Source organism: Heterodontus francisci, chromosome 34, assembly GCF_036365525.1.
Source record: "Heterodontus francisci isolate sHetFra1 chromosome 34, sHetFra1.hap1, whole genome shotgun sequence".
Taxonomy (NCBI): Eukaryota; Metazoa; Chordata; class Chondrichthyes; order Heterodontiformes; family Heterodontidae; genus Heterodontus; species Heterodontus francisci.
The window spans coordinates 43,864,676-43,888,855 of NC_090404.1; the positions used below are offsets into that span (position 1 = coordinate 43,864,676).

The following is a 24,180-nucleotide window of genomic DNA, read 5'->3' on the forward strand; positions in this document are numbered from 1 at the left end:
AGGTCCAGGATGTACAGGGACCATGTTGGGAGTGGGGGTGTCACTTTAGCTGCTGCCCTGTCTTCCGTGGTCTTGTCTGTGCCGGGTGGCCTTCTGCAACCGGTGGACACCTCAGGATACGGAGTGTCTCGTGGACACTGGGAGCAATGTTCTGGTTTAGTTGGGAAGGTTCCCTTTGCTTCTGTTACAATTTGTTGCTTATTTTAGCTTCTTTTACTTTGAATGGACCACATGTTTGGGGGAAACAAGAGAGGAAAGAATGTTCCATTGAAACTAGAACTGTCTGTTCTGAATTTCTATCCTGGACTGACAGTGCTGACTTTTGTAAACTCCTTTTACAGGGTATTAGAAGGGGAGGATTTACTGACGGGAAATTCAAACCAAACATCACATCAAGATCTGACAGAAACACTCGATTCATCAGGACCTGAATATCATCGGACTGAGAATGTGGAAGGAGAAATGTTTGTCTGTTCTGCCTGTGGAAAAAGATTTCAAACATCAGTGTGACTGGAAAAGCACCGAGACACACACACACACCCGAGTGAGAGTGTTCCAGTGACTGACTGTGGAAAGAGCTTTAACCAGTTACACAGCCTGAGAAAACATCACACCATTCACAGCGGGGAGAAACTGTACACGTGTTCTGTGTGTGGACGAGGCTTCAACTGATCATCCAACCTGGAGAGACACAAGGACACCCTCACCATGGAGAAACCATGGAAATGTGGGGACTGTGGGAAGGGATTGGGTTCCCCATCAAAGCTGGATATTCATTAACGCAGTCACACTGGGGAGGGGCCGTTCACCTGCTCAGTGTGTGGGAAGGGATTCACTCAGTTATCCCACCTGCTGACACAGCAGAGAGTTCACAAGGGTAGGTTGGAGAAGTTGGGGTTGTTCTCCTTGGAGCAAAGGAGATTGAGGGAAAATTTCATAGAAATGTACAAGATTCTGAGAGACTTTGATAAATTAGACAAAGAAAAACTGTTCCCTTGAACTAATGGTACAAGAACTAGGGAACACAGATTGAAGGTTTTGAGGAAGAGTTGAAGCAGGAATGTGAGGAAGAACTTCTTCTGCAGCAAGTGGTTCTGACCTGGAACTCGCTGCCAATGTGTGTGGTGGAAGTGGAAATAATCAATGATTTTCAAAGGAAACTGGATGGTCACTTGAAGGAAATAAACTTGCAGGGCTATGGGCTGATGTGGGGCAGTGGGACTGAGTGGATTGCTCCCTGGAGAGCTGACATGGAATTGATGGGCCAAATGGCCATGTTCTGTGCTGTAAATGATGCTGTGTCTCTGTGACTGTGTTTTGAGACAGGATATCCCAGCTCTCCACCCTGGGATTCTCAGTATGAACAGGATTCGGAGTGGGGAGGACTCACTAACCATGGTTTACTGGAAATGTTAAAGGTCATATCAAAATTAAAGGAATGGAATTGCACAAAGATGGGTGGCAGATCAGAATGTTGGACAGAATGTAGAAAAACAGCAAAGAATGACTAAAAGATTGATGAGTGCAGATTGTAAACAGAGTCTGGAGGTATGTGTTTGCTGAGTGGTGAGTTCAGTGAAGGGGAGAGGAGGTGCTCCTTTTTTCTACTTTTTCTGTCCTCCAGTATTTGGTTCTTGTTTCTGTGCAGTGAAAGGTGCTGGTTGGTTGAGTAAGTGGTCACATATTCTACTTCTAAATAGTCGGTTAAGTTAAGGTCTGGCACGGCAGCTTGGCTGAGTACAAAGCACAGCTTGTGACATGTGGGATGTCGTGGACGCACCATGTGTCCTAGAAAAACACATCTGCAGGAAGTGTCACCGGCTGCACAAGCTTGAGCTCCAGGGTTTGGATCTCGAGCAGTGGCTGGAGTCACTGTGGTGCATCCACAATGCAGAGAACTACATGGATAGCAGGTTTAGGGAGGTGATCACACCACAGGTTAGAAGCATGCAGGAGGATAAGGAATGGGTAACCGACAGACAGTCTAAGAGAACCAGGCAGGTAGTGCAGGAGTCCCCTGATATGATCTCACTTGCTAATCGGCTTTCCATTTTCGATACTGGTGAGGGTGATGGTTCCTCAGAGGAGTGCAGACAGAGCCACGTTTGTGGCACAACAGGTGCCTCAGCTGCACAGGAGGGGAGGAGGAAGAGTAGAAGAGCAGTCGTGATGGGGCTTTCATTAGTCAGGGGAACACAGAAGTCTTTCTGCAGCCATAGGTCGGACTCCAGGATGGTGTGTTGCCTCCCTGGTGCCAGGATCAAGGATGTCACGGTACGGCTACAGGACATTTATCTGGGGGAAGGTGAACAGCCAGAGGTCGTGGTCCACGTTGGCACCATTAACATAGATGGAAAGGGTAAATGAGGTCCTGGCAACAAATTTTAGGGAGCTAGGAAGGAGATTAAAAATAGCAGGACCTCAAAAGCAGTTATTTCAGGATTACTCCCACTCCCATGTGCAAGTGAGCATCGGAATAGGAGAATTGACTGACTGAACAGGTGGTTGGAGAACTGGTGTGGGAGGGAGGGCATCAGATTTCTGAGGCACTGGGACAGGTGGGACCTGTACAAGATGGACGGGTTGCATCGAAGCAGGATTGGGACTAATATCCTCACAGGGAGATTACTAGTGCTGTTGGGGAGGGTTTAAACTAGATTGGTAAGGGGATGGAAACCTGAGATGGAGCTCAGATTGGAGCGAAGCAAAACTGGTAACTTGTCAGGGGTATGGGAACCAGGGGAAAATATCAGACCGGAACACCAAGGTGCACAGAATACTGGGAGAGATAGTTAGCACTGGAGTAGGGAATAGCAAGTTATAATTTTTTTATTTTTTTTTATTTAGTGATACAGCACTGAAACAGGCCCTTCGGCCCACCGAGTCTGTGCCGACCATCAACCACCCATTTATACTAATCCTACATTAATTCCATATTCCTACCACATCCCCACCTGTCCCTATATATAAGGTGGGGTCAGAGTCAGGGAGAAAATAATAAAGTTTAAATCGGGGTTAATGTGCATGTATGTGAATGCACAGAGTGTGGTTAATAAGATTGGTGAGGTACAGGTGCAGATTGCCATGTGGAAATATGATGTGGTTAGAAGAGAGGCCTGGCTCAAAGAAGGGCAGGACTGGGTGTTAAATATTCCTGGATACAAGGTGTTCAGGAAAGAAAGGAAAGGGAAAGGGGTGGTGGAGTATTGATTAATGAGAACATTGCAGTGTTGGAGAAAAAGGATGTCCCATTGGTGTCGAGAAAAGAATCAATTTGGCTGGAACGAAGGAACAAAAAAGGTGCATTTACATTGCTCGGTGTTGTCTATAGGCTACCAGCTAGTGGGAAGAACGTGGAGGAGAAAAAATGCAAGGGAATTACAGAGAGGTGCAAAAATTATAGGGTAGTTCTAATGGGGGACTTTAATTTTTCAAACATATAGTGGGATAGTAGTAGTGTAAAGGGCAGTGAGGGGGAAGTGTTCCCAGAGTTGTTCAGGAAATTTTTCCACAACAGTATGTTGCTAGTCCAATGAGAAAGGAGGCATTCCTAGACCTGGTTCTTGAGAATGAGGTGGGCCAAGTGGATCAAGTATCAGTGGGGGAGCATGTCGGGGAGATTGATCATTGTATCATAAGATTTAGGCTGACCATAGAAAAGGACAAAGAACAATCCAGAGTAAGAGTAATTAACTGGGGAAAGACAACTTCAATGGGGTAAGATTCAAAAGTTGCCAGGAAACCTGACAGCTGAACAATGGGTAACCTTCAAAAAAGAGAGTTCGGGCACAGTCAACATATGTTCCCTCGAAGTGGAAAGGTTGGGCAAATAAATCCAGAGCTCCCTGGATTATAAAAGAGGTAGAGATTACGATAAAGAAGAAAAAGTGTGCTGTTTTCCTTGGAGAGAAGGCTGAGAGGTGATTTGATCGAGGTATTCAAAATCATGAGGGGTCTGGACAGAGAATCATACCTTAGAGACAATGTCCCAGACACTGCCATCACCATCCCTAGGTGTCCCACCAGCAGGACAGACCCAGCAGAGGTGACGGCACAGTGTTATACAGTCAGGAGGGAGTTGCCCGAGACGTCCTCAACATGGGCTCCGGACCCCATGATGTCTCATGGCATCAGGTCAAACAGAGTAGATGGAGAGAAACTGTTCCCACTGGTGAAAGGATTGAGGACCAGAGGGAACAGATTTAAAGTAATTGTGAAGAGAAACAAAAATAACATGAGGAAAAACTTTTCCACCCAGCGAGTGGTTAATGTGTGGAATGCACTGTCTGAGAGTGTGGTGGAGGCAGGTTTAATTGAAACATTTCAAAGGGAATGAGACAGTTTTATGAAAAGGAACTAATGGAGCTGCGGGCTGACAGGTCCCGGATGCTGATGGATTCATCCTCGGGCTTTCAAAGAGAAGCAAATGAGGGAGGAACTGCGCAGAATCTGTCCTCCTGCCCCGCCCCCTTTTCCTATTGGTCCGCAGCTGCCGTTAATCACCCGGACATTGTGAGCTCACAGGTCAGAGGTTAAGACCCGGGTGCGCAGGCGTATTGCGGATGAGTGTTTGGCGCGAGTGCCGGTGGAGAGACGCTTCTGCAGCCGGTAAGTAGCGGCTGGTTGGCGGGGAGGCTTCAGAAACACCCGGTGTAGGCCTCAACACCCCCAATAATAAACTCCCGGTCCTGCGTTTGCACCGAGCGGGCGGCAGCTGCGGGAAACTGAGCTCAGTTATAAAGGGGCCTGGGGGAGGGAGGAACCATTTGGGACACAGCACAGGGCAGGAGGTCCCCCCTCCCCCACTCCCTGCTTCCACAAAGACTCCCCTTGGACTCGGCCACACCTGGGCAGGGCTGGCTCAAGCTGATAGCTGAGCTGTGGACTGGGAGGAGTGGGGGGTTTGACTGACAGGCCTGGGGAGGGGGATATCAGGGCAGGTACACACACTGCTCCCCCTTTTCCTCCTGGGATCTTTTACTGGAGTTGTGTTGCTGAGTGTTTCTAAACTCTGTCTCCCTATCCCGGTAATGTCGGTGGATTGTCGGTTGCTGTGAATGTTGGACTATATTGTCTCTCCTCATTCTTCCTCCTCCCACTCCGAGTTCCAGGCTGCAGGCACCAGCTGTTTGATGTGCTTGAAACATTAAATATGTTTCTCTCTTCACAGAGACCTGCTGAGTATTTCCAGCATTTTCTCCTTTTATTTCAGATTTCCAGCATCTGCAGGACTTTGCTTTTGTTTTATTGCACGAGTTGCTCACAGAATCAAAGGCAGTGAAGGTGCTCGAGCTGGACGGAAGCAGTCGTGTCAGATCCTCAGTGGGTGAGAAATCGCCGAGTGCAGGGGAGGAATGAAGCTGGCGGATGTGCATGGAGGCTTCAGAAATATCCGGTGTAGGCCTCAACACCCCCAATAAGAAGCTCCCAGTCCCGCGTTCCAAGGAGAACAATCCCAGCTTCTCCAACCTAACCTTGTAGCTAAATTCCCTCATCCCTGGAACCATTCTGGTAAATCTCCTCGACACCCTCTCAAGGACCTTCCCATCCTTACTGAAGTGTGGTGATCAGAACTGGATGTAATACTCTAGTTGTGGCTGAACCAGAGTTTTATAAAAGTTTCCCTCAACTTCCCTGCTTTTGCACTCAATACCTCTATTTAGATTTAGATTTAGAGATACAGCACTGAAACAGACCCTTCAGCCCACTGAGTCTGTGCCGACCATTAACCACCCATTTATACTAATCCTACACTAATCCCATATTCCTACCACATCCTCACCTGTCCCTATATTCCCCTACCACCTACCTATACTAGGGGCAATTTATAATGGCCCATTTACCTGTCAACTTGCAAGTCTTTTGGCTGTGGGAGGAAACCGGAGCACCCGGAGGAAACCCACGCAGACACAGGGAGAACTTGCAAACTCCACACAGACAGCACCCAGAATTGAACCTGGGTCGCTGGAGCTGTGAGGCTGCGGTGCTAACCACTGCGCCACTGTGCCACATTTATCAAGTCAAAGATCCCATATTCTTTAATAACTGTTCTCAATATGTCCTGCCACCTTCAGTGATCTAAACATATGAACCCCCAGGTTCCTCTGTCCCTGCACACTCTTCAGATCTGTGCCATTAAGCATATATTGCCTCTGTCTTTCCCTTCTGACAGCCTGGAAATTTTCAGGATGTTACAACTGTTAGTATAGATCAGGAGATGCCTTTACGCATTAGGGGCTGCATTCTAAATTTTTGTCCGACATAGGGGGCCGGAGGTGAGCAACTTTTGGAAGGGTAAAGGTATGAGAAATGTATTTTACTGTTCATCAAAATAACAAAAATGTGCATTTTTGTGAATAAGCTTTAAATGAGGAAACTCTCTCAACCCCCTCCCCCGCCCCCGCGCGCGCTCTCCTCCCCCGCGCCCGCTCTCCTCCCCCGCCCCCGCGCCCGCTCTCCTCCCCCGCCCCCGCGCCCGCTCTCCTCCCCCGCCCCCGCGCCCGCTCTCCTCCCCCGCCCCCGCGCCCGCTCTCCTCCCCCGCGCCCGCTCTCCTCCCCCGCCCCCGCTCTCCTCCCCCGCCCCCGCTCTCCTCCCCCGCCCCCGCTCTCCTCCCCCGCCCCCGCTCTCCTCCCCCGCCCCCGCTCTCCTCCCCCGCCCCCGCTCTCCTCCCCCGCCCCCGCTCTCCTCCCCCGCCCCCGCTCTCCTCCCCCGCCCCCGCTCTCCTCCCCCGCCCCCGCTCTCCTCCCCCGCTCTCCTCCCCCGCCCCCGCTCTCCTCCCCCGCCCCCGCTCTCCTCCCCCGCCCCCGCTCTCCTCCCCCGCCCCCGCTCTCCTCCCCCGCCCCCGCTCTCCTCCCCCGCCCCCGCTCTCCTCCCCCGCCCCCGCTCTCCTCCCCCGCCCCCGCTCTCCTCCCCCGCCCCCGCTCTCCTCCCCCGCCCCCGCTCTCCTCCCCCGCCCCCGCTCTCCTCCCCCGCCCCCGCTCTCCTCCCCCGCCCCCGCTCTCCTCCCCCGCCCCCGCTCTCCTCCCCCGCCCCCGCTCTCCTCCCCCGCCCCCGCTCTCCTCCCCCGCCCCCGCTCTCCTCCCCCGCCCCCGCTCTCCTCCCCCGCCCCCGCGCCCGCTCTCCGCCCCCGCCCCCGCTCTCCTCCCCCGCCCCCGCTCTCCTCCCCCGCCCCCGCGCCCGCTCTCCGCCCCCGCGCCCGCTCTCCGCCCCCGCGCCCGCTCTCCGCCCCCGCGCCCGCTCTCCGCCCCCGCGCCCGCTCTCCGCCCCCGCGCCCGCTCTCCGCCCCCGCTCTCCGCCCCCGCGCCCGCTCTCCGCCCCCGCGCCCGCTCTCCGCCCCCGCGCCCGCTCTCCGCCCCCGCGCCCGCTCTCCGCCCCCGCGCCCGCTCTCCGCCCCCGCGCCCGCTCTCCGCCCCCGCGCCCGCTCTCCGCCCCCGCGCCCGCTCTCCGCCCCCGCGCCCGCTCTCCGCCCCCGCGCCCGCTCTCCGCCCCCGCGCCCGCTCTCCGCCCCCGCGCCCGCTCTCCGCCCCCGCGCCCGCTCTCCGCCCCCGCGCCCGCTCTCCGCCCCCGCGCCCGCGCCCCCGCGCCCGCGCCCCCGCGCCCGCGCCCCCGCGCCCGCTCTCCGCCCCCGCGCCCGCTCTCCTCCCCCGCGCCCGCTCTCCTCCCCCGCGCCCGCTCTCCTCCCCCGCGCCCGCTCTCCTCCCCCGCGCCCGCTCTCCTCCCCCGCGCCCGCTCTCCTCCCCCGCTCCCCGCGCCCGCTCTCCGCCCCCGCTCTCCGCCCCCGCGCCCGCTCTCCGCCCCCGCGCCCGCTCTCCGCCCCCGCGCCCGCTCTCCGCGCCCGCTCTCCGCCCCCGCGCCCGCTCTCCGCCCCCGCGCCCGCTCTCCGCCCCCGCCCCCGCTCTCCGCCCCCGCCCCCGCTCTCCTCCCCCGCCCCCGCCCCCGCTCTCCTCCCCCGCCCCCGCTCTCCTCCCCCGCCCCCGCTCTCCTCCCCCGCCCCCGCTCTCCTCCCCGCCCCCGCTCTCCTCCCCGCCCCCGCTCTCCCCCCCGCCCCCGCTCTCCCCCCCGCCCCCGCTCTCCCCCCCGCCCCCGCTCTCCCCCCCGCCCCCGCTCTCCCCCCCGCCCCCGCTCTCCCCCCCGCCCCCGCTCTCCCCCCCGCCCCCGCTCTCCCCCCCGCCCCCGCTCTCCCCCCCGCCCCCGCTCTCCCCCCCGCCCCCGCTCTCCCCCCCGCCCCCGCTCTCCTCCCCCGCCCCCGCCCTCCTCCCCCGCCCCCGCCCTCCTCCCCCGCCCCCGCCCTCCTCCCCCGCCCCCGCCCTCCTCCCCCGCCCCCGCCCTCCTCCCCCGCCCCCGCCCCCGCTCTCCTCCCCCGCCCCCGCGCCCGCTCTCCTCCCCCGCCCCCGCGCCCGCTCTCCTCCCCCGCCCCCGCGCCCGCTCTCCTCCCCCGCCCCCGCTCTCCTCCCCCGCCCCCGCGCCCGCTCTCCTCCCCCGCCCCCGCTCTCCTCCCCCGCCCCCGCTCTCCTCCCCCGCCCCCGCTCTCCTCCCCCGCCCCCGCTCTCCTCCCCCGCCCCCGCTCTCCTCCCCCGCCCCCGCTCTCCTCCCCCGCCCCCGCTCTCCTCCCCCGCCCCCGCTCTCCTCCCCCGCCCCCGCTCTCCTCCCCCGCCCCCGCTCTCCTCCCCCGCCCCCGCTCTCCTCCCCCGCCCCCGCTCTCCTCCCCCGCCCCCGCTCTCCTCCCCCGCCCCCGCTCTCCTCCCCCGCCCCCGCTCTCCTCCCCCGCCCCCGCTCTCCTCCCCCGCCCCCGCTCTCCTCCCCCGCCCCCGCTCTCCTCCCCCGCCCCCGCTCTCCTCCCCCGCCCCCGCTCTCCTCCCCCGCCCCCGCTCTCCTCCCCCGCCCCCGCTCTCCTCCCCCGCCCCCGCTCTCCTCCCCCGCCCCCGCTCTCCTCCCCCGCCCCCGCTCTCCTCCCCCGCCCCCGCTCTCCTCCCCCGCCCCCGCTCTCCTCCCCCGCCCCCGCTCTCCTCCCCCGCCCCCGCTCTCCTCCCCCGCCCCCGCTCTCCTCCCCCGCCCCCGCTCTCCTCCCCCGCCCCCGCTCTCCTCCCCCGCCCCCGCTCTCCTCCCCCGCCCCCGCTCTCCTCCCCCGCCCCCGCTCTCCTCCCCCGCCCCCGCTCTCCTCCCCCGCCCCCGCTCTCCTCCCCCGCCCCCGCTCTCCTCCCCCGCCCCCGCTCTCCTCCCCCGCCCCCGCTCTCCTCCCCCGCCCCCGCTCTCCTCCCCCGCCCCCGCTCTCCTCCCCCGCCCCCGCTCTCCTCCCCCGCCCCCGCTCTCCTCCCCCGCCCCCGCTCTCCTCCCCCGCCCCCGCTCTCCTCCCCCGCCCCCGCTCTCCTCCCCCGCCCCCGCTCTCCTCCCCCGCCCCCGCTCTCCTCCCCCGCCCCCGCTCTCCTCCCCCGCCCCCGCTCTCCTCCCCCGCCCCCGCTCTCCTCCCCCGCCCCCGCTCTCCTCCCCCGCCCCCGCTCTCCTCCCCCGCCCCCGCTCTCCTCCCCCGCCCCCGCTCTCCTCCCCCGCCCCCGCTCTCCTCCCCCGCCCCCGCTCTCCTCCCCCGCCCCCGCTCTCCGCCCCCGCCCCCGCTCTCCGCCCCCGCTCTCCGCCCCCGCCCCCGCTCTCCGCCCCCGCCCCCGCTCTCCGCCCCCGCTCTCCGCTCTCCGCCCCCGCTCTCCGCTCTCCGCCCCCGCTCTCCGCTCTCCGCCCCCGCTCTCCGCCCCCGCTCTCCGCCCCCGCCCCCGCTCTCCGCCCCCGCTCACCGCCCCCGCCCCCGCTCTCCGCCCCCGCCCCCGCTCTCCTCCCCCGCCCCCGCTCTCCTCCCCCGCCCCCGCTCTCCTCCCCCGCCCCCGCTCTCCTCCCCCGCCCCCGCTCTCCTCCCCCGCCCCCGCCCCCGCTCTCCTCCCCCGCCCCCGCTCTCGGCCTCTGTCTCTCTGCTCTGCTCCCAGGGCCCGGTTACCACTGCACCTTGCTGCTGAACCTGCGCCTCCTCAGAACCTGTTGCAGAGCCTGAGGCCCAGGCCGAGTCTGTACGCGGGCTGAGCCAGTGCTTGCCCTGTGTCCTGAGCTCACAGCCAGGAAGGCTGCACTGGATATGGAGTTTGGGCGGGAAGCGCCAGCAGAGAAGCAGCTCAGCCTGGGCACCGCCATCTTACTAAAGATGCCAAAATATCAGGTACTGAAGCTTGTCCACCATCTTGGTAAAGGAGGACATGTGCAGTGCGGCATCTCCACCATGTTGGTAAAGGAGCTGTAACCATTGTCAGTCACTGAATGTTTTGGCAGGTCCGATGGATACCATTGGCAGGCTGGATTCTGGCCCATGGGCTGGATGTTCTGGAGTGTCGAACTAGGAGGTGTAGAGTAAAAGTTAGAGCCAGACCTTTCAGGAGTGAAGTTAGGAAATATTTCTGCACACAAAAGGTGGGAGAAATTTTAAACTCTCTTCCACAAACAGCCGTTGATGTGAGATCAATGTTCATGTTAAATCTGACATTGATAGATCTTTGTTAACCAAAGGTATTAATGGAAATGGGACAAAGTCGGGTATATAGAGTTAGATCACAGATCAGCCATGATCTCATTTCCTGGTGGAATAGGCTCGAGGGGCTAAATGAATCTAGAACCATAGAAACTTACAGCACAGAAAGAGGCCATTCAACCCTTTGTGCTTGTGCTGGCCCTTTGAAAGAGCAGTTGTGCTTAGTCCCACACACCCACTTGGTGTTTGTAAGCCTGTAAGTTCCTCATTCTCAAATACCTGTCAACTCCCTTTTAAAATGACTGATAGAATCAGGTTCAACCACCTTTTTCAGGTGGAGCGTTCCAGATCCTGACAACTGTCTGTTGTTACAGAAACTGCTGAACTCAATGTTGAGTCCGGAAGGTTGTTAAGTCCTGTTCCTCGAGCTCCCATTGAGCTTCATTGGAACAGGGCAGGAGGCCGAGGACAGAGAGGTCAGAGTGGGAGTGGGACGGAGAATTAAAATGGGAAGTGACTGGAAACTCAGGAACATGCTTGCAGACTGAATGGAGATGTTTCTCAAAGTGATCACCCTATCTGTGTTTGGTCTTCCCAATGTAGAACAGATCTCATGTGAGCAGTGAATATAATATACAAAATTGCCAAAAGTACAAGTAAATCACTGTTTGGTTTCATCCCACAAAACCCTGAGAATAGCCCAAAGGGAGCTACTTTATTTGAAGAGTAAAAGTTACAAAGTAAAGCAAATCAGTTGCTGGAATATTAAACTCCACCCCAGCTATAAAGAATATTAACACAGCAGATATAAACCCCACTGTCAGAATGAATATGGTTCAGTCCTGGATGTGATTAACAGCAGCAATAATTACAGAATGCAACAGCTACAGTCACTTGTGAACTCACTGGTGTCTCAGCATTTTGGATATCGATTAAATTCCTTCCCACAGACGGAGCAGGTGAACGGCCTCTCGTTATATTATTATAATATAATACTATCTTTAATATCATCTAATAAGATATTCTTTCTTACAGTTCAGTGGGATGTAAACAGTGACCCCAGCACCTTCAGGGGAGATGGTGCGAAAGCCCCTGTGTGCAGAGTGAGCATAAAATCAATGTGTGTAAATCCTCTCCTAATCCCCTGTAAAAGGAGGTAATAAAAGTCATCACTGTCAGTACAGGATAGAAATTCAGAACAGACAATTCGAGATCCTATGGAACATTTTATTCCTCTCTTGTTTCCCCAAAGCTGTAAATCGAAGTCCCACACACTCTCCCTCCTCCCTGTGCTGAAATCCAAACCCATGACACCATCTGCACCATTTTTTTCCTCCTCTGCCAGTTTTCTCCCTCCCTCTACTGTGGCTGGGTTCAGTTCTCCAGCCCCTGTGTGCAGAGTGAGAATAAAATTAATGAGTCAATGATTTTCTCTCCTGGTCACTTGGACCCTGAAGCCCCGCCCACTCTCTGTTCTGGTCCCACAAATTGCCAGATTCGTTCAGCTCAATTTCACAACTTGTTTTTGTGGGTTTTCTCTCACTCCCTTTTCCTGTTGTAACTTCATGTTGCAGGGTATTAGAAAGGGAGGATTTGTGGACGGGAAAATCAAACCACCTCAAGATGTGACAGTCACTCCATTCATCAGGATCTGAATATCATCGGCCTTTGATCATGGAAGCAAAAAGTGTGGAGAAACCGTACACGTGTTCTGTGTGTGGACGAGGCTTCAGCCGATCATCTGGCCTGTCGAGACACAAGTGTAGTCACACTGGGGAGAAGCTGTGGAAATGTGGGGACCGTGAGAAAGAATTAAATTACACGTTTGAGCTGGAAACTCATCGACACAGTCAAACTGAGGAGAGGCCGTTCATCTGCACTGAGTGTGGGAAGGGATTCACTCAGTCATCCTCCCTACTCACACACCAACGAGTTCACACTGGGGAGAGGCCATTCACCTGCACTGAGTGTGGGAAGGGATTCACTCAGTTATCAAACCTGCTGACACACCAGCGAATTCACACTGGGGAGAAGCCGTTCACCTGCACTGAGTGTGGGAAGGGATTCGTTCATTTATGCGCCCTACTGATACACCAACGAGTTCACACTGGGGAGAGGCCATTCACCTGCGCTGATTGTGGGAAGGGATTCATTCGTTCATCCGCCCTACTGACACACCAGCGAGTTCACACTGGGGAGAGGCCGTTCATCTGCTCTGAGTGTGGGAAGAGATTCTGTCTGTCATGGAACCTGCTGAAACACCAACGAATTCACACTGGGGAGAGGCCATTCACCTGCTCTGATTGTGGGAAGGGTTTCACTCATTCATCCACCCTGCTGATACACCAGCGAGTTCACACTGGGGAGAGGCCATTCACCTGCTCCGAGTGTGGGAAGGGATTCACTACTTCATCCAAGCTGGTGAAACACAAGCGAGTTCACACTGGTGAAAGGCCATTCACTTGCTCTGTGTGTGGGAAGGGATTTGCTGATTCAACTGCTCGGCTGACGCACCAGCGAGTTCACACTGGGGAGCGGCCATTCACCTGCTCCGTTTGTGGGAAGAGATTTACTCAGTCATCCCACCTGGTGACACACCAGTTCATTCACATTGGAGAGAGGTCATTCATCTGCCCCGTGTGCAGGAAGGGATTCACTCAGCCATCCTATCTGCTGAGACACCAGCGAGTTCACAGATAATTACAGGGGGTTGGATTCTGCTGTTAATCATATCCAGACTGAACCATGTTCATTCTGACAGTTGGGGTTTATTTCTGATGTCAGTTGCTCCTCTTGGACTGAGCGTCTGCCCCACAGCATCTCTCATTCATGTGTGAATAGACCATCATGTCTTCAAACCTCATTTTCAATTTAAATCCACTCAGTAAATGAACTGAACAAAAGATGAACAATAAACAGATCACAGGCCAATCCTGTAACTCTATATTGACAGGAGAAAGTCTGTTCTTTACCTCAAGAATGAGGCTGTTTAAGCTCTGTGTGTTTCTAAGCACTCGTAGACTGGAGCTGTTGGACAGGCAGGCTGTTCACAACTGTTAACATGTCAGATAGTGAAGGAATTGCTCTTCAAGTAAACTCACCAATTTATAAGCTCAGACTCCGGTCCCTGCTATAATTAATACTCAGCATCCATTAGTGTTGATTTACAGTCAATCACTGAATCGTCTGGTTAATCTTTGTTACTTGTTTTGTGAAATACTCTCCCTATTAGTGCTGAACTGCTGGATAACTCTGATTACATTTAAATGTGTTTATACATGTTTATAAAGTGTCTGTGTGTCCAGATTTAACTAAGTTGTGATTTGTAACCAATAAATGATGTTTCGGTCATGACTTGTCATCTGGTATCTTGGTGATTTGCCAAGAAAGATTTAATTCACTCACTCAGCAGCTCGAGAGGAACCAGACTGAGGTTTAATGAACATAAGAAATAGGAGCTGGAGGAGGCCATTTGGCCCTTTGAACCTGCTCTGCCATTCACCCAGATCATGGCTGATCTTCTCAACTCCACCTTCCCGCACTATCCCCATATCCCTTAATTCCCTCAGTACCCAAAAATCTATCAATCTCTGTCTTAAATATACTCAATGACTGAGCATCCACTGCTCCCTGGGGAAGACAATTCCAAAGATTCACAACCCTTTCAGTGAAGAAATTTCTCCTCATTTCAGTCCTAAATGTCTGATCCCTGATCCTGAGACTGTGACCCGGTGTTCTAGATTGCCCAGACAGGGGAAACATTTTCTCAGCATCGACCCAGCCAAGTCCCTTAAGGATTTATGTTTCAGTCAGATCACATCTCCTTCTTCTAAACCCCAGGGAATATAGACCTAATCTACTCAATCTCTCCTCATTGGAGGAGATGGAGCAGAGTGGGGGTGCTGTACAATAGTGGTTCTGTTACTGAACTTGTAATCCAGAGGCCTGGACTAATGATGCTGAGACATGAATTCAAATCCCACCACTGCAATTAAAACACTAGGATCAATATTGGTGACCATGAAACTACGGATTGTTGTAAAAACCCACCTGGTTCACGAATTTCTTTCAGGGAAGGAAGTCTGCCGTCCTTACCCGATCTGGTCTGACTCCAGACCCACAGAAATATGGTTGGCTCTGAACTACACTATGAAATGGCCTAGCTAGACACTCAGTTATATTCAAGGAAGTAGCTCACCACCACCTTCTCAGGGGCAATTAGGGATAGGCAATAAATGCTGGCCATTTCCGTAACACCCACAGACCTTGAATAAATAGAACAATCCCAGGAGCCAGACTAGTGAACCTTCATTGCATTCCCTCAATGGTGGTATGTCCTTCCTTAGGTAGGAGACCAAAACTGCACACAGTACTCCAGGTGGGGCCTCACCAATGTCCTGTATAATTGTAGTAAGACTTCTTTACTCTTCTACCCCAATCCCTTTGTAACAAAAGCTAACATACTATTTGCTTTCCTAATTGCTCGCTGTCCCTCGATGTTAGCTTCCTGTGATTCATGTACAAGGACACTGTTACATGTGCTTTGCTTTTAACAAAGGAAAAATCTTGGAGTTCTGTGTTTTGCAAGACTGAGAAAATTGAGTGCTGAACTGGGTGGGGAACAGTCTCCAAGGCAACTTGTTTCCAAGCAACAACAGCAAGGAAAATAATAGGTCACATGACATTGTTAAGAGTTCAATTTCACTTTGCTTTGTGAAAGATCAGTGCTGGGCAGGCAGGAAGCACAACAAACTGGCTGGGACTTGTGTTTTTTGGCAGACGGGAAAAAGACCTCTCCCTGAAAAGAAGGCATCTTTTGTCAAATGAAATTCCACATTTGAGTTGTGTCTGTGTTCTGCCTGGAGAGGAAAGGACCCAGAGAAAGAGGAGTTGCAGCTGTCTGTGGAGAAAGGCTCCTTTGCTGAGAGGAAGCCCTGCATTGTTAAAGGTAGCCAATTCCTATTGCCTGCAGTCTCTGAAAAATCTCTGCCTCGAGTGATTCCTGTTACTCGTGCTTTTTGGGAGATCCTGAAATCTCAAGAATGCTACTATTGCTGGACTGCTACTTTAAAATTTAAGTAGACCCGTTGCTACACCTTTTGCTGAAAGATCTGTGTGACGCCTGCTGTAGACGAATTGCCTTGACCGTCTATTCGTCACAGACTGCTCAACAAACTTGCCTGGAGAGACTTTGAGTGGCTTCTGACTTTTCAACTCTGGGCCACCTCACCAATTCGGAAATATCCTACCAGACCACCAACGATTTTATTATTCCGAAGAAACAGTTGAACACCAAAAACCCTTTCTCCCCAGTTAACTGGTTTTTGAATGTATGTGTGTGTACATGAGGCTGAGGAAGAATAAGAAGTTTTTTTTATATATATGCATTGATTCATCCCATTATTGTTTAAGATTTAGTTTATTAATAAATGGTTAATTTTGTTGTTGTTTGAAGAAATCTGGTTTTGTGTGCTTTATTCTAGGGGATAAATAAAGTGTTTAATTTGGCTAATTTCCAGTAGGTGGGAAACTTTACTAATACGCTGTGACCTGTGAAGCAGTGGGACTGAATTAACAGTGCATTCCTCCCATCTTGGTCGCAACAACACCCAGGTCCCTCTGAATGCAAACATTTCTCAGTTTCTCGACATTCATTAAAACATTTGGGTTTTTAAAAAATTTTTCTTATCAAAGTGGATAACTTCACATTTCACCGTATTGTAATCCATCTGCCATGTTCTTACCCACTCACCCACCCAACCTGTCTGTATCCCTCTGAAGCCTCTTTCTGTCTTCCTCATTTCTTGCTTTCCCACCTAACTTTGTATCATCAGCAAACCTGCATACATTACACTGACACTCAATCCCTTCATCTGAGCCATTTCTATAGATTGTAAATAGCTGAAGGCCAAGCACTGATCCTGACTATACCCTACTAGTTACAGCTTGCCAACTTGAAAATGACCCATTTATTCCTGCAGTCTGCTTTCTGTCCATTAACCAATCTCAATCCATGCTAATATATTAACTCAATCCCATGAGTCCTAACTGTGTAATAACCTCTGGTGTGGCACCTTATCAAATGCTTCTTGCTTCTTAAAAATCCAAATAAACTACTGCTTCCCCCTTATTCACCTTACTAGTTCCATCCTCAAGAAACTACAACAGATTTGTTAAACCTGATTTCTCTTTCACAAGTCCATGTTGTCTCTGCTTAATCATATTATGATTTTCGAAGTGTCCTGTTACCATTTCCCCGAATAATACATTCTAGCATTTTGCCTACAACTGATGTGAGGCTAATTGGCTGATAGTTCCCCATTTTCTCTCTTTCTGCTTTCTTGAATAGCAAGGTTATGTTTGCTCCCTTTCAATCCTTGGGAACTGCTCTAGAATCTATGGAATTCTGGAAGATCAAAACCATTGCATCCACTATTGCTGCAGCTACCTCTTTTAAAACCTGATGATGAAGGTTGTCAGGTCCAGGGGATTTGTTGCCACTTAGTCCCTTTAATTTTTCCATTCCTATTTCTTTACTTATACTGATTTCTTTCAGTTCCTCATTCTCATTAGACACTTGGTTTACTATTTCTGGAATGTTTTTGTGTTTTCTACTATGAAAACAGATACAAATCATTTGTTTAATGTCTCTGCCATTTCCCTCTTCCCCATTTTAATTTCAACTGTCTCTCTCTCTAATGGGCCCACATTTCCTTTCTCTAATCTCTTCCTATTTCTATAGGTATAGAAACAGTTACAATCTGTTTTTATCTCTCTTGTTAATCTGCACTCATTGTTTTCCTTATTAATTTCTTGATCCTGCTTTGCTGAATTCTAAAATCCATCCAATCCTCAGGCATACCACTTTTTTGGGGATCATTATAAGTCTCTTCCTTCAATCTAATACTACCTCTAACTCCTGTTGTTCGCCATGGTTGGACCACTTTTTCTATGGGATTTTTGTGACTTAACGGATTGTACATTTGTTACAAATTATGTATTAATTCTTAAAATGCAAGCCATTGCTTATCAACCATCATATCTTTTGATGTAGTGTCCCAATCTACTTTAGCCAACTCGCCCCTCATCCTGCGAAATTTGCTTGTTTAGATGTAAGACCCCAGTATTGTCCCAATCTAAATGACATTAAAACTCGATATAAAATTCAACCATATTATGGTTACACATCCCTCGAGGCCTCTTTATTACAAGGTTATTAATGAACCCTTTCTCAACTCATTATTTCATGAAAGTGATGCATTTGAGTCTGAATTTAGCCTTATGTCATCTCCCAGTGGACTTATACTGTCCTGTTAGTGCTGGGTCAGGCCTTGTCCAGCTCAAACAGCCCAGATAACAGGAGCCAACGAGCCTTATTTCACTCCTCAGGGTAGTTTGTTTCTTGAGGTTCAGATTATCATGAAAATAACAACACACACTGTGTCCACCCATCGTTCTCCCAGACGCACTGTCACCTCACAGTCAGGATCATGTGTCTATGAAGGGGAGATTGTTGTCCTGTCTAGACCACCCTGAAAACCCTTGCTCCATAATGGTCAGGAGTAGACGGTCTCGGTATTATGAGAGGAGCCTCAGGGAATCAGTCTCCTGTAAAACAGAGGAACACATGAGTTGGAGGATGCAATTCAGCCCCTCGAGCCTGTTCCTCTATTCAGTTATATTATGACTGATCCATATCACAACTACCTTTACCCGTGTTGATTACATATCCCTGTAACCTTACCTAATAAAAATATGTCACTCACAAGTTTTGACATTTTCCTTTTCTCCCCATCCATAGCAGCTTTTTGGGGGGACAGTGTTCCAGATTTCACTATCCTTTGTGTGAAGAAGTGCTCCCTGACAGCACCCCTGAATGGCCCAGCTCTAATTTTAATGTTGTGCCATCTTATTCTGCATTCCACCAACAGAGGAAATCATTTTTCTTTATCGACCCTCTTAAAACCTTTAATCTTCTTTATTACCTGAATTACATCACCCCTTAATCTTCATACTCAATGAAATACAATCCCAGTCTATATGACCTGTCCTCACAATTTAACCCTTTTAGTCCTGATATCATTCTGGTGAATGTGCAGTGTACCTCCTGCACAGCTGATATATCCTTCCTGAGATGTGCTGCCCAGAACTGAACACCTCACACGTTTTGTCTTTCATCACACCATTAACATACCGTTTGCCTTTGTTCCATGACCTTCTGGTCAGTTATTCTCTGTGACCTTGTCCAGAAAAACACATCTTTTGTTATCTCTTGCCCCATCCCCGTTTTACTGACATAAAACCTTTTACATTTTTTCTTTAGAACATTACAGCGCAGTACAGGCCCTTCGGCCCTCGATGTTGCGCCGACCTGTGAAACCATCTGACCTACACTATTCCATTTTCATCCATATGTCTATCCAATGACCACTTAAATGCCCTTAAAGTTGGCGAATCTACTACTGCTGCAGGCAGGGCGTTCCACGCCCTTACTACTCTCTGAGTAAAGAAACTACCTCTCACATCTGTCCTATATCTATCACCCCTCAACTTGAAGCTATGTCCCCTCGTGTTTGCCATCACCATCCGAGGAAAAAGACGCTCACTATCCACCCTATCTAACCCTCTGATTATCTTATATGTCTCTATTAAGTCACCTCTCCTCCTCCTTCTCTCCAACGAAAACAACCTCAAGTCCCTGAGCCTTTCCTCGTAAGACCTTCCCTCCATACCAGGCAACATCCTAGTAAATCTCCTCTGCAACCTTTCCATAGCTTCCACATCCTTCCGATAATGCGGTGACCAGAACTGCACGCAATACTCCAGGTGCGGTCTCACCAGAGTTTTGTACAGCTGCAGCATGACCTCGTGGCTCCGAAATTCGATCCCCCTACTAATAAAGGCTAACACACCATATGCCTTCTTAACAGCCCTATTAACCTGGGTAGCAACCTTCAGGGATTTATGCACCTGGACACCAAGATCTCTCTGTTCATCTACACTACCAAGAATCTTCCCATTAGCCCAGTACTCTGCATTCCTGTTACTCCTTCCAAAGTGAATCACCTCACACTTTTCCGCATTAAACTCCATTTGCCATCTCTCAGCCCAGCTCTGCAGCCTATCTATATCCCTTTGTACCCTACAACATCCTTCGGCACTATCCACAAATCCATCTGCAAATTTACTAACCCACTCTTCTACACCCTCTTCCAGGTCATTTATAAAAATGACAAACAGCAGTGGCCCCAAAACAGAACCTTGCGGTACACCACTAGTGGCTAAACTCCAGGATGAACATTTGCCATCAACCACCACCCTCTGTCTTCTTTCAGCTAGCCAATTTCTGATCCAAAGCTCTAAATCACCTTCAACCCCATACTTCCGTATTTTCTGCAATAGCCTACCATGGGGAACCTTATCAAATGCCTTAATGAAATCCATATACACCACATCCACTGCTTTACCCTCATCCACCTGTTTGGCCACCTTCTCGAAAAACTCAATAAGGTTTGTGAGGCACGACCTACCCGTCACAAAACCGTGCTGACTATCTCTAATGAACTTATTCTTTTCAAGATGATTATAAATCCTGTCTCTTATAACCTTTTCCAACATTTTACCCACAACCGAAGTAAGGCTCACAGGTCTATAATTACCAGGGCTGTCTCTACTCCCCTTCTTGAACAAGGGGACAACATTTGCTATCCTCCAGTCTTCCGGCACTATTCCTGTCGACAATGACGACATAAAGATCAAGGACAAAGGCTCTGCAATCTCCTCCCTAGCTTCCCAGAGAATCCGAGGATAAATCCCATCTGGCCCAGGGGACTTATCTATCTTCACACTTTCCAAAATTGCTAACACCTCCTCCTTGTGAACCTCAATCCCATCTAGCCTAGTAGCCTGAATCTCAGTATTCTCAACAACATTTTCTTTCTCTACTGTAAATATGAATCTCAGTATTCTCAACAACATTTTCTTTCTCTACTGTAAATACTGACGCAAAATATTCATTTAACACTTCCCCTATCTCCTTTGATTCCACACACAACTTCCCACTACTATCCTTGATTGGCCCTAATCTAACTCTAGTCATTCTTTTATTCCTGATATACCTATAGAAAGCCTTCGGGTTTTCCCTGATCCTATCCGCCAATGACTTCTCGTGTCCTCTCCTTGCTCTTCTTATCTCTCCCTTTAGATCCTTCCTGGCGAGCTTGTAACTCTCAAGCGCCCTAACTGAGCCTTCACGTCTCATCCTAACATAAGCCGCCTTCTTCCTCTTGACAAGCGCTTCAACTTCTTTAGTAAACCACGGCTCCCTCGCTCGACAACTTCCTCCCTGCCTCACAGGTACATACTTATCAAGGACACACAGTAGCTGCTCCTTGAATAAGCTCCACATTTCGATTGTTCCCATCCCCTGCAGTTTCCTTCCCCATCCTACGCATCCTAAATCTTGCCTAATCGCATCATAATTTCCTTTCCCCCAGCTATAATTCTTGCCCTGCGGTATATACCTGTCCCTGCCCATCGCTAAGGTAAACCTAACCGAATTGTGATCACTATCACCAAAGTGCTCACCTACATCTAAATCTAACACCTGGCCGGGTTCATTTCCCAGTACCAAATCCAATGTGGCATCGCCCCTGGTTGGCCTGTCTACATATTGTGTCAGAAAACCCTCCTGCACACACTGGACAAAAACTGACCCATCTAAAGTACTCGAACTATAGTATTTCCAGTCGATATTTGGAAAGTTAAAGTCCCCCATAACAACTACCCTGTTACTCTCGCCCCTGTCGAGAATCATCTTCGCTATCCTTTCCTCTACATCTCTGGAACTATTCGGAGGTCTATAAAAGACTCCCAACAGGGTAACCTCACCTCTCCTGTTTCTAACCTCGGCCCATACTACCTCAGTAGACGAGTCCTCAAACGTCCTTTCTGTCGCTGTAATACTCTCCTTGATTAACAATGCCACACCCCCCCCCCCCCCTCTTTTACCATCTTCTCTGTTCTTACTGAAACATCTAAATCCCGGAATCTGCAACATCCATTCCTGCCCCTGCTCTACCCATGTCTCCGAAATGGCCACTACATCGAGATCCCAGGTACCAACCCATGCTGCAAGCTCACCCACCTTATTCCGGATGCTCCTGGCGTTGAAGTAGACACACTTTAAACCAGGTTCTTGCTTGCCAGTGCCCTCTTGCGTCCTTGTCACCATATCCCTGACCTCACTACTCTCAACATCCTGTACACTGGCACTACAATTTAGGTTCCCATTCCCCTGCTGAATTAGTTTAAACCCCCCCGAAGAGCACTAGCAAATCTCCCCCCCAGGATATTGGTACCCCTCTGGTTCAGATGAAGACCATCCTGTTTGCAGAGGTCCCACCTACCCCAGAAAGAGCCCCAATTATTCAGGAAACCAAAACCCTCCCTCCTGCACCATCCCTGCAGCCACATGTTCAACTCCTCTCTCTCCCTATTCCTCGCTTCGCTATCACATGGCACGGGCAACAACCCAGAGATAACAACTCTGTTTGTTCTCGCTCTAAGCTTCCACCCTAGCTCCCTGAATTTCTGTCTTAAATCCCCATCTCTCTTCCTACCTATGTCGTTGGTGCCTATGTGGACCACGACTTGGGGCTGCTCCCCCTCCCCCTTAAGGATCCCAAGTTTCTAACATTTGTCAGTTCTAATGAAAGGTCAGTGACCTGAAACATTAACTCTGCTTCTCTCTCCACAGAAGCTGCCAGACCTGCTGAGTATTTCCAGCATTTCTTGTTTTTATTTCAGATTTCCAGCATCTGCAGTATTTTGCTTTTATTTACCTCACTTCAGATGATGTGTAACCAGAGTTGCATATAACTGCAGCATTACTTTCACCCTTCAGATAAAGGCAAACATTCCATGAGACATTTTAATTCCCTTTTCTCCCAGTCCAGTAGTTTTTAGTGATTTCTGTGCGTGAAACCCTAAATCTCTCTGTCCCTTCACAGTTCCTAACTTTTAATCATTTAGAAAATATTCTGATGCATCTTCCTTAGATCTAAGTTACCAGAATGGTTCCAGGGAGGGAGATTTTAGTCACAAGGTGAGGTTGTAAAAGCTGGGGTTGTTGTCTTTCGCACAAAGGAGATTGAGGGGAGAGTTAATCGAAGTGTAAAAGATTATGACAGGCATGGATAAGTTAGACAAGGAAAACTATTCCCATTAACTAATGGTACAAGGATTAGTGGACACAGATTGAAAGTTTTGGGCAAGAGATGCAGAGGGAATATAAGGAAGCACTTTTTTACACAGTGGGTAGTAAATGATCTGGAACTTGCTGCCCATGAGGGTGGTGGAAGCAGAGACAATCACTGATTTCAAGAGGAAATTGGATGGACAATTGAAGGAAATAAACTTGCAGGGCTACAGGGGTCAAGCAGGGGAGTAGGACTGACTGGATTACTGTGTGGAGAACTGTCATGGACTTGATGGGCTGAATGGTCTCCTCTGTTCCATACATGACTCTAATGTTAATGACCTCACACTTCCCCACATTGACCTCCTGCTGTCACTGTTTTCTCTGCTCGCTAAGTCTATCAATGTCTCTTTGTAATGTTTTGCTCCCTTCCAGAATACTCAATATGTCACTTAACTCAGTCTGTGGGTTGATTAAGGAAAGCCAGCACGGATTTGTTAAGGGAAAATCATGTTCAACTAACTTGCTGGAGTTTTTGAAGACATAACAGAGAGGGTTGATGAGGACAATATTAATAATAATTCCGAAGAAGGGTCACTGACCCGAAACCTTAACTCTGCTTCTCTTTCCACAGATGCTGCCAGACCCGCTGAGTGGTTCCAGCATTTCTTGTTTTTATTTCAGATTTCCAGCATCCGCAGTATTTTGCTTTTATATCAGAGAGTGTGTATGTTTTGACACGAGGAATCCTTGGACAAGAGCTTCCTCCAGAGCGGAATAACAATAAATAAATAAGATTCTCTGTGTCACTCATTCTTACCTAAAGAAAAAAGTCTTGTGTTTTAGGGGGTTTGAGATATTTTTACAACAAGGTGGCGAGGGAGGGGGCCTCAGAAACACAAAAGTTGAGAACCGCTGTTCCAGAGCACCTGATGTAACCTGTCTATTTCACCCTCACTATCTCTTCCTGCAACTTTACCACTGCACCTCCCTGGCTCTCAGCCTCTCCACATCTTTCAAGGCTGAAAACAAAGACAAAAACACGTCACGTTCTGATCAGAGAACTCCTCTATGCTGATGATGCTATACTAGTCGTTCACACAGAAACTCAGCTACAAAGCGCATGGACTGTCTTTCTCATGCCTGTAAACTTGTTCTTGTTGACTATAAGCATCAAGAAAACCATGGTCATGAGACTCCAGCCTTGATCACACAAATAACACCCAACTGAAAGTGATTAGCAAATTCTGCTACCTTGATTCCACGGTGAGAAATAAATTGTCTCGTGATTGCAGAGCTCGACACACACAGAGGGAAAGAAACTACCACTTTTGGCCAACTTGTGAAAGGTGCATGGGATAACATCATGCTGACCATTAGGACCAAGCTAATAGTTTATAAGGTCTGTGTTCTCAACACCTTGCTGTATAGCTATGAAACATGTGTGATTGACAGCTACCAGAAAAAGTAGCTCAATAA

The 24,180-nt window shown here is 51.0% G+C and overlaps 1 protein-coding gene across 1 annotated transcript in view; it reads left to right on the forward strand.

Moving 5' to 3' along the window:
* Nucleotides 1-15,960, forward strand: part of LOC137348861 (zinc finger protein 665-like) — a 46,164-nt gene extending 30,204 nt beyond the window's left edge. Inside the window, exons 5-7 of the mRNA XM_068014094.1 lie at nucleotides 5,213-5,326; nucleotides 10,096-10,262; nucleotides 12,135-15,960. Of these exons, the coding sequence (XP_067870195.1) occupies nucleotides 5,213-5,326; nucleotides 10,096-10,262; nucleotides 12,135-13,202 (1,349 nt within the window). The 3' untranslated portion in view covers nucleotides 13,203-15,960. The remainder of the gene's footprint in view (nucleotides 1-5,212; nucleotides 5,327-10,095; nucleotides 10,263-12,134) is intronic.
* Nucleotides 15,961-24,180: the final 8,220 nt, after the last annotated feature.